The sequence below is a fragment of the Helianthus annuus genome, chromosome 2 (genome assembly GCF_002127325.2).
Source record: "Helianthus annuus cultivar XRQ/B chromosome 2, HanXRQr2.0-SUNRISE, whole genome shotgun sequence".
Classification (NCBI taxonomy): Eukaryota; Viridiplantae; Streptophyta; class Magnoliopsida; order Asterales; family Asteraceae; genus Helianthus; species Helianthus annuus.
In genome coordinates, this window is record NC_035434.2 from 46314219 (window position 1) to 46325306 (window position 11088).

At 38.5% G+C, this 11088-nt stretch overlaps 1 protein-coding gene across 8 annotated transcripts; it reads left to right on the forward strand.

Moving 5' to 3' along the window:
• Nucleotides 1-7799: 7799 nt before the first annotated feature.
• Nucleotides 7800-10429, forward strand: LOC110920361 (protein SUPPRESSOR OF K(+) TRANSPORT GROWTH DEFECT 1). Of its 8 annotated transcripts, XR_004886035.1 has the most exons (5): nucleotides 7802-8426; nucleotides 8736-8873; nucleotides 8965-8985; nucleotides 9203-9851; nucleotides 10180-10429. XR_004886035.1 is itself a non-coding variant. In XM_022164575.2 (2 exons), exon 1 carries the CDS (start codon nucleotides 8047-8049, stop codon nucleotides 8404-8406), a length of 360 nt encoding a protein of 119 aa, XP_022020267.1. In that variant the 5' UTR covers nucleotides 7802-8046; the 3' UTR covers nucleotides 8407-8426; nucleotides 8736-10429. The 8 variants fall into 8 exon arrangements, 1 of the variants encoding a protein (XP_022020267.1); XR_004886034.1 differs by having other exon boundaries at nucleotides 8736-8985; XR_004886033.1 differs by having other exon boundaries at nucleotides 8965-9851.
• The last annotated feature ends 659 nt before the right edge of the window (nucleotides 10430-11088 follow it).

Here is an 11088-nt window from a genome sequence, read left to right on the forward strand (position 1 = left end):
TGCCATAACTTTGATAGACTCGGCCCATCAGATACTGCATTAACCCCCTCAGTTGGTACCTCAACCATGTATAGTGTACCTTTCTTCTTTCCTCTTGCAATGACCATACTGCCTTTAACAACTTTCCATTGTCCTCTACCAAAGTGGACATCATATCCCTGATCATCAAGCTGACCAATGGATATCAACATCCTCTTCAAACCAGGAATGACCCGAACATTCTTCAAGGTCCAAACGGTTCCCAATGGTGTTTTTAAGTCTATGTCTCCAATTCCTGTAATATCAAGACTGTGATTATTAGCCAAACGAACTTTACCAAAGTTACCTGTTCGTAGATTCTTCATCTTCTTTGTGCTAGAAGTAGCATGAAACGATGCTCCTGAATCCATAATCCAGTCTTCAACAGTATTTTCGACACAACAAATAAGGGCATCCTCTGAATCCGAGGCTGTGGTAGCATTCACCTCCTTTTTGTCTCTATGAGGTTTAGTACACTGACTTCTAAAGTGTCCATGCTCATCACAGTTCCAGCACTGTATGTCTTTTCTCAGTTTTGCTGGTCTTGACTTGCTTCTTCGTTTTGACTTTGACCTTCCTTTATTTCCACCTCTATTATTACTTCTCCCTCTCTCCTCAGTACTGAGCAACGAACTTGTCTCTCCAGAATTCCTCCTTCTTGAGTCCTCATTCAATATCAAGTCACGTACTTTAGCAAAAGTGAGGGTCTCAACTGCCCCAGTGACTGCAGTAATAGTTCCTGACCAGCTGTCAGGTAATGAGGACAAGAGCAGGCATGCTTGCAGTTCATCATCTATCTTGAATTTTACTGAATTCAAACGAGACAAGTGAGAATTAAACAAATTAATATGCTCAATAACAGAACTTCCCTCTTTCATGCGGGTGTTGACTAACTCCCGTATCAGAAACACCTTGTTGGCAGGAGACGGCTTCTCATACATATTTGACAAAGCCTCGATGATTCCTCGTGCTGAGGTTTGTTCAGAAATATTGTAGCCAACATTCATAGAAAGAGTGAGCCTGATAGTTGACATAGCCTTCTTGTCAATGGCTGTCCACTTATCCGTTACAGGTGTAGGAGGAGGCTCTAAGGCTGCATCCAGATCCTTCTGTATCAGCAAATCCTTGATTTGCATCTTCCACCATCCGAAATTCTTCCCATCAAACTTCTCAATTCTGACTTTTCCATCATCAGACATCTTTGCTGAATAACAGAGACTAACCAGAGAATCGTGAGAGAATAAACTGAAAAAAAAAACAACCCTGAAATCTGACCTCGAAAAACGTGCAGGAAATCCGAAAAACGCAGCAGCGAAAATCGGTAAAGAAACCCTTCTGTTTGAGCGACGGCGGCTGGAAACCCTAATCTGGTTAGCGGCGGCGGCGGTTCTGCGATTCCGGCAAGATGGTAGGCGGCGGCTGGCAAAACCCTAATCTGGGTTAGGTGGCGGCGGCGGTACCCGGTTGCCCTAGAGCAAAGCTGCGAAACTGCAGCGGGTCGGTGGGTGTCGGCGGCGGAAACCCTAGCGGCGGCGAAACCCTAATTAGGGTTTGCGGCAGCTGGAGGCAGGAGGTGGTAGGCGGCTGGTGTGTGTTCTTGATCAAGAGCCCGAGCTCTGATACCAGTTGTTAGGATTTAGATCACACACACACGATCAATAAACGAAAGCAATAAGAAAAAGTAGACACGAGATTTACATGGTTCGGTCACAGTGTGTAACCTACGTCCACGGGGGCAACTAGGGTTTGTATTTTATTGAGTGATGATGCTTACAAGTACAAGAGATATATTTATAGGCTAGAATTAGGGTTAGTCCCTTGCTAAACAAGTAACTAAACAACTAGGCTTAAAACACTTAAAGCCCATTAGGGTTAGGGCCGGCCGAACCCTTTCCCATCTTCTCTCTAATTCTTGACTAGCCTTAATGGGTTGGGCTGAAGACAACATCTCCAACAGCAATACGGGTGCTTCGTCTTCCTCGACGAGGTTTGAATGTTCTTGTACTTCGTCTTTCTCAGAGCAGTCCTTCTTGAAGTGTCCAAACTTCTGACACTTAAAACATGGGATCTTACTTAGGTCGGTTCTTGCAAACTTCCTCCAATTTCTAGAATTTCCATTTCTAGGTCTAGATGTGGATCCTTCGTTTTTGGGACTTTGCCTATTTCCGTTGTTTCGCCAATTTCCACGCGTTTGGTTAAATATACCACGTCCGCGGTTTCCAGATTGTCTCCCTCTGTTGTTATCATGATGTGTGAACATAAGCCTATCTTGGCTTTCTCCTTGATTTCCTTTCTTTAACTTGAGTCGTTCTTCATACGTCTTTAGTCTTCCGACCGCTTCTTCTAGCGTCATGGTTTCTAGATCGGAGTATTGTTCCATGGAGGCAACGATTTGAGTAAACTTATCCGGTACGCCATTTAGGAGTTTGCGTACTAGACTCGGTTAACTCAATGTCGTTCCTACTTCAGTTGCTCGGGTAACGATACTATTAATCTTTGCGGTAAATGAATCAATAGTGTCGTCATCCTTCATTTGCAATAATTCAAATTCTGATAATAGCGTGTGCATACGCGCCTTTTGTACCCGATCAACACCAACGTGTCTCACCTTTAAATTATCCCAAATTTCCTTTGCAGTTTTACAACTTGCAACTTGCAATACAACATCTTCTGGTATTGCTTAAAACAGATATGCAATTGCAGACTTATCTTTCTTAGTGTCTACCGTTGCATTTTCTGCCGGTTCAATCGTTTCCCACAAACCATTCGCTTCAAGAATCGTCTTGATACGAATAGCCCAAACCGTATAGTTTGTTGGTTTCAGAATCGGACACTGAAACTGGGAAAGAGAATTTCCATCTTTTTGTATTATTATCGGATTTTGTCCGGATGTTCCTGACATATCTTCTTGTCGAACAATCTTCACTTTTACTAAACTTTACTTTTCTTGGTTTCAATGGATCTCACAATCCCACGATTACCCGAATCGTGTAATAATCAAACAATCAACAATCTAATTCGCACTAAACCCCGGAATCAAACAAACCCTAGATTCCTAACCAACCCTTCGGTTCAACCGATCACCCTAGAACCGAAAATTAAAAATTCTGAAATGAACTTTGCGAATTGAAAACGAAATTGAAACCTGATCGCGAATTCCCTGCGATGCCTTGCGATTCCCACGCTTAGAGCCTGACGCTCTGATACCAATTTGTTGGCCCGAACTGGATCTTGATCTCTAAAATGAGCGTGATAAAATAAACTTGCATAAACAATAACTTGAATGTATGTACAAATCGAATTGAGAGTAAGTGATTACAAATGAAACTACTTGATCCTATTTATAGTTTTCTACGGGTACGAATGAACAGACACGTCTCTTCGTGAAAAGTCATGTCTCTTGGATGTGTGGTTATGATCAATCCTTGAAGAGGTGTGATGAATCTTGTCCGTTCGCTCCAACCGGTGTGTCTCCTCCTTGGTCTTGCCTTGCACCGATTCGGAAGTGTTGTGAGGGTGGACACACCCTTTCGGTTTAATGATGGTAGTTACCATCTTCCATTTTGTCAACTTCAGCCCTTGTAGTTTGTAACCGCTAAGTAATAATTTATTCTAACTATCTAACTATGTATGAGATGTTAAGAGATTAACCGGTTTCAATTTGTGCCGCTTTCGGGTTCTTTTTTATTTATTTATCTCGTTTTAGATGTTGATTTTGTTGAACTTTTTTCTTCTAAGAACAAATAAAGATGAAAAGATTGTAATCGTTCTTATAATGTTCAAAGCTGACTAGTATAACTTTGATTCTTAAATGGTTAAATTTGTTTATACTTGTTCCTAATGTAGAAATTTCTTGTCATGTAATTAAGTTTCGACCTGCACCTTTGATTTAGCATTTTCTTAACATATAACTTTTGACATATAACACTAAAACATGATGGCGGCTTTACAGACGCTTTACGCCGTTCATTCATTGTCTAGTTACGATCATTGAATAAATGAAGCTTGACAAATTACTGATAACTAACAGATTACATTTCTTTTGGGTTATTTATATTTACAATAATTGACCAAACCACTGTTTTAAGCAAGAGTTTGCTACCTTGGGTCTTTTAAATGACCAAACTACCATTTGTGTGTACCATGCGTCAAAACAATTCGATTTGGAGTATTGTAAACAGATTGGTGCTAGCTGCCTCTGTTTACTTTATCTGGCAGGAAAGGAATAGGCGTTTTCGGTTATCTGTAAACTCATTCGTGATACTATGAAAGTCAGATTACTTGGGCTTCCCATGATAAAAACTGCTGCCACTCTCGAGGTGGGAGCTTCATGATGTCCAGTGGAAAGTGCAAAAACTATCCCCCCATTATGTTAATGAATAGCTGGTTCTGGGATTCGTTATGTATATGTATAGCTTTCGGTCTTCTGGTGGGTCATGGCTGGAAAATGGGTCAGATTAGCTCTGAGATAGAGAAGCGCCGGGATGAGAAGTTAATCACACATCTGCTAAAATCCCTTACCGTTTTACCCTCACTCCTTTTTCTGTTTCGAGCGTGGGTGGGTGGGTCACGGGCTGGTTGGGTTGGATTTGGTGAGGATGATTGGGCTTTGGGCTGGAGTTATAAGGGGGTGCTGGGTAGCCAACCGTGTTATTAGTTCTTGGTGTTTGTTGGTGATTTGGTTCTTATCTCTGCTCATTTGGTCCCTAGGTGATCTCATCCTTCGATGCTTTCCCACCCCTAGGACTAACCATATAATCCGCTAATCTATATGTTATGTGAAAACCAATATATAACTTGTAGTATAAATATCATAGTATCGACACGCTATACAATATTACAATTGATTAATATATATTTTGAGTTTTCCAATCTCTCATTGCCCTTCACCTGCTTTTTCTTCAAACCATTTAGTCTTTAGGGCTTGAAATATATTAACTTGCACCTTTATGGTCTTAGTAAAATCACCCATTTTGAGATGTTGTGCCACCTTCATGGCGTGCAACCAACTGTTCCTCTTTTCCATCATTTTTTCCAACTTGCTCGAAAGGGTGGTTGCCTTAGGCTATGCGGTGTGGTGATGACCCATCCTTGGAGGATGATCCGCCACGTAAGCGTCACGTAGATCGGGTGTGAGAACATAGGGTACAAGTTCCTGACACATGATTACACTAGCAACGACATAATTATAAAACTAACAGTAACTAATATACAAGATTGAAAGAACCTTTCAAATTATTTTGATTAAACCGAAAACAAAATAAAAGGAAATATGTTTGTAGTGCTTTTGTTGTGGAAGAGTATATCCGAGGATGTTGGAGTGCCTATGGAACCGGAAATGCAGAATCACAAGAAGCATTATCCAAGTATGTTCTTATACAAGGTGTTATAAATGTATTTGGTGAACAAAATACAAAACGTAGACATATAGTTAACCTTTACCAAACCTGATATTTATTTATTGTAGGGTAAATTACACTTTTCGTCCTTTATGTTTGTATTGAATCGCAATGGATAACCTTTAACTTCAATAATTACAGTTACAATCCTTTATTTGTAAAACTCGTTACACCATACGTCCTTTGGCCTTAACTTGGTTAAATTTTTTAGTTAAATATGGCATGTGACTTGCACATGAGGATAGATTAGTAATTTACTAATATATTTATATTAAACAAATAAACAAAAGACATAGGGGGTGTTTGGCCTGGCTTTTATTTTTTGGCTTATGCTTATATTTTTAAGTAGCTTATAGCTTATTTTCTATCATTTGATAAGCCTTGTTTAAGTGTTTGGATTAGCTTATAGCTTTTTTTATATCATTTATCCTTACACAAAGAAGCTTTTTCAAAATAAGCTAAAAAACCATCTTCAAGTAAGCTTCTTAAAATTAGCTTATATAAGCTAATAAGCATAAGCTTAAAAAGCTAAACCAAACACCAAATTAAGCTTATTTTTGTTAAAAAAAAGCTAAAAAAGGTATAAGCTTTGTTAAAAAAGCTAGGCCAAACACCCCCATAATCTCTCTCTCCCCACCCCCACCCTCACTGTAAGATTCCGTTTCCATTAATTAATTGAGAAACTTGGCACTATTATTGAATCAACAATAAGATAGCAGCAACCACTTAACAATTCCCAGTAGTAATAGTAATCTGCATCATCAATCAAGTCAATAATGACCCTTCTTCCTGTCAATATCACTCTACTAAGATAAATTTGTTGTTGACAATATATTTTGTCTTGAATATTTCTATTTGAGTTACTCAGGAGTGATCGAAGTAACCCATTTCCCCAGTCTTGTACTCGACCCCACCTGGCTGCCCCAAAGACAAACTAACTGGCACTTGGCTAACTAGTGGGGTTGTCTTTGTTGAAGAATTCATGTACCTCGGTGCAAATGTCAATGCAACAGATGTCTCCATTTCGATTGTAGCTGCTTTTTTTTTTTTAACTTGATAAAAGAGTAAACATTTGAAATACCGTTGTTACCTCAATGGAAACGAGACATCATGAAATCCTTCACTTTTTGAGTTGGAAAGAATATTCCGAACAGCCTGTTGACCAGAATAACAAGCTGTTGTTGAAGACTCTACAACTACCTTAATATCATTACACTGCTTTCCATCTTTTAAGCCATTGCCACAGATCTGTAACAAATCTAGCATTTTTCTCGACTTTTAAACCTAACATTTTTTAGACTAGGGTTTTGCCCCAGATATGTAACAAAAGATGGAGGAGGTAGGAGTGGTGCGGCGACGGAGGATGATGGTGGTTAGAGTTGCAGCCTTGAGTTTCAGACAACGGTTATAGTCTTTGACTTGGTGGCTTGCCGGAAACGGTGGTGGTGGCGGCTCTAACAGTGATGGTGGGGTTTGGGATTGGTTGATGAGATAGAGAGAGAGATGGGAGATAGATCTAAAACAAAGAGATGACTTTTATTTATTTGTTTAATTTAAATATATTAGTAAAAATACTAATCTACCCTTATGTGCAACACACATGTCATATTTAACTAAAAAATTTAATCAGGTTAAGGGCAAAGGACGTATGGTGTAACAAGTTTTACAAATAAAGGATTGTTACTGTAATTATTAAAGTTAAAGGATATCCATTGCAATCCAACACAAACATAAAAGACGAAAAGTGTAATTTACCCTTTATTGTAAGGTAATTAAGTTTCGACCTGCACGTTTGATTCAGCATATTCTAAACATATAACTTTGACATATAAACAACAAACACTAAAACATGATCGACGACAGCTTTAAAAGTCCCTTTGGACGCTTCATGCACGTTCATTCATCGTCTAGTTACGATCATGAAGCTTTAACAAATTAATTACTAACTAGTGGGAACGTCCGCGTTACACGGCGGAAGTTCGACCGATATCGGTTTAGTTCATTACGATATCGACACTCGCTCTAACAATTTTCCGATATGGACTCAAATTTTATATCAATGAAATAGTCAATTTATATAAACTTGTATCAAAACTTGTTATATAAGAAATCATATTTTATTATGAAAGGGGCTAAAAAATTTTTGGACATAACTAAGATTTAAGCTTTAAATATATAATAAATAAATAATTGAACAGAAAAAAGAAACATTATATATATATATATATATATTAAAAAACAAAGCTAATGAATAGTTACTCTCATCCGATTTTTATACCGCATATATATGATTTCATTTTATAGTCTTACAAGATTTTTCTCTTGGTTTAGTGGTTGGTGTGTTGTCTGCTCCTAGCTTTGGCGCTGGTTCAAATCTCATCCCATACCACTTTTTTCCTTTTTTTCTACCCCAATCGTGTGTCTACAAAACATATTTCTTCACCTCTACATCTCCTGATCACCACCATCATCATCTCCTTTTTCCCTAAATTCACCTAGGGTTTCACTCCACAACCACCCCAATTTCATCACCATGTACAACAACTTCAAAGAACAAGCAATCCAGTAGGTAAAGCAAGTCGTACAAGAAGACAACGCCAGAAATTACGCAAAACCTTTCCCTCTTTACATGAACGCCTTGGAGTATTTCAAAACTCACTTGAAATACGAGAAAAACCCTAAGATTCGAGAGGTGATTACGCAGAAATTCACTGAGGAGGAAATTAGGGCTGTTATGGATGACGGTGGCACTAGACCGGCGGCGAACGGCGGTGATGCGGTCGTGGCGGCGAGGCCGAAGACGAAATCTAAGGATGGGGAAGGTGGAGGTGGAGGTAGAAGGGGGGATGGTGAGGAGAATTCGAAATTTAGGGCTGGATTGAACTCTGCGATTGTTAGGAAGAAACCTAATGTGAAGTGGAGTGATGTTACGGGACGTGAGAGTGCGAAACAGGCGTTACAGGAAGCGATTATTTATTCTGCCCGTTAAATTTCTGCAGTTCTTTACAGGTTTGTGGACTTGATTTGATATGATTATGGTTAATGTTTTCTGTTAGTGATGTTACTGGATTAAGGTGTTTGGCTAGGGTTGTTAGTGATTATAATGATTAGTGATTAGTTGATCATTTATCAGGCGTTGCAGGAACCGGTTATTCTGCGTGTTAAATTTCTGCAGTTTTTTACTGGTTTGTGGACCTGATTTGATATGATTATGGTTAATGGTTAATGTTAGTAATGTTAGTAATGTTACTAGATTAAGTTGTTTGGTCAGGATTGTTAGAGGTAATGATGACTAGTGATTAGTTGATCATTTATCAGGCGTTGTAGGAAGCGGTACCAAAAGCATCATGCAATACCCGACCTGATGCGGAAGATTGCTCCCTTTTCATTCTAACTGGGACATGCAAGCTTGGTTCGTTGTGCAAGTTCAATCAACCAGTTTTAACGCAAAATCTGGTATTTACTCTCTTTGCTAGATAAAGTTGGTTTTTTGGTTGATAAATAATACTATTTTGGGTGTATTGATTTGTGTTTATATGATGTTTAGGTGAAGGTTGATGGAAATGTGGTGAGTTTTCCCTTTTAATATCATTTTATTGCACATCACTACAATGAATTTAAGACTGTGTTCTGTGTTATTGTATCTATTTAATGCTGAATCATTTTTTTCTCTAAAAATGGTTATCTCTTGACCTGAAATTTCAAACAAACTTTGAGCATCAACCATTGATTAATAAACAATCTGTACACTAATTTTCTCTAAAACTGGTTGATTGAACTTGCAGAACGAACTGAACTCCCAGTTAGAATGAAAAGGGAGCAATCTTCCGCATCGGGTTGGGTATTGCATGTACTGTTTCATCTTTCTTTCACCAGGCAGAAAATTTTTGTTGTTTTGAGTTAACTGCAGAAGGTTTACTTGAATAGATGAGACAGAGGTATGTATGTGGTTGGGACCAAAACGCCTGCCTGATATGTTTTGTTATCAGGAATGAATCCGCGTCGAGTGGGCAAATATGAGGTTGGAAGGAATGGACTATTGGTGAAGGAACTTTTGCAAAAGTCAACTTTGCAAGGAATTATGAAACTGGTTACCATGTGGCTCTCAAGATCCTTGATAAAGAAAAAGTCGTTAAACATAAAATGGCTCAACAGGTCCATGGATGCCTCAAATATTTATTTACACTACTATCTAACACATCTTCACCTGCATCTTCCGGTCATTACACCGCTAATATCTGTATTCTCCATTCAATCGCATGATATTCTTGGCAAGATGATGCTCTGATCTGGAGTGAATCAGGGTACAAGCAAGACCATCGTATCTGCGACGGTGCTCCTGTCCGGTTCTGGTAGGAAGCTAGGGTTCCAACCAATTTCTGGCGACTCAGATGCGTTTCCAATGAACCAAACGCTGGCCCGAATAGATGTGAGGTCTGAATTTCTGCAATCATTTGTCAATTTTGAGTATTAATGTCTGATTTCAGATCTATTGTGTATTGGTTTGTGGTATTTTTTATTTATTTTTATGTATAAAAACAAAGCAATCATTTCCGACTTACTCTAATTGTTATCCAGCCTTTTATGATGAATATTGGGATTTTGGTACTTAGAAAGTGTACGCACGCCAGATGTTCGTCAAAATGCTTGTATGACAAAATTTACATTAGTTTTATGGTTCACTAATGAATACACAGGTGGTGAGGTTGGTTTGTCGTTGTTCTTTGCTTGATTTCTGATTGGTGTGTTTATGTTTTCATAGCCGCAGCCGCAAGCTTTTCCGATGACCCACTGTCGTAACGTTTCCACCTATTCGATTAGGGTTTGTTTGAACGGTTTTGGACAAAGTTGGTACGACTTGGTCAATATAGAAGTTATGGAGGAGTTCTTTGGTGGAAATCGGTTCAGGTTAGAAAGGGTTTATAGGAACGTACAGAGGAGTGGCATCTGAGGGGTCGGATTCGAGATAATATCTCCTGTCCAGAAGGGCAACAAGCTGAGAAGAAACAAGAGATAACTTAACATGTTTTTAGCAACACCAATTTTTTTATTTATTGCTTGAACCATGAACTTAGGTACTTCATAGTTTGATTTTGTTGAATAAGCTTTTGTTACAAACATAGCCTAAACTGATGGTGGAAAGTTAGGAGTGGATTCTTTGGTTAACTTTATGTGGGTAGAAAGGATTTTCATCAGGAACAATGGTTGTACAATGGTTGTTGTTGGTATGTTAATTAGATTGTAATTTATTAATAACTTAATAGGATGTTAGTACAGTGATTTTGTTTCTGACATACTAACTTAATTCGAACCACTGTCGAAATAAATTAGATGAGCCTCAATGGAGGTTATTAATTAGAACACCAAATGGACTCCTTCCACATAAAAGGTGGACTTAGTCACTTTCTTCCTTTGTTTTCAATCAAACTTTTTCATACTTAAAGGAGCTTTTTAAATCTATTCTAAGTAGTCGTGTCTATGAAACATGGTCTGTTTTAAAAACTAATATATCAAGTACTACTCGGTGTGTTCGAATTAGTGTTTTTCAATTTTGTTGTGATTTTGTTATTGAAATAACTGTTGTGTGGAAATATAGATATGCGGGTGTGTGTGTATATATGTATGTGGGGAGGATGAGACAAAGTATTAATGGTAACTGCTATGAAGGGTA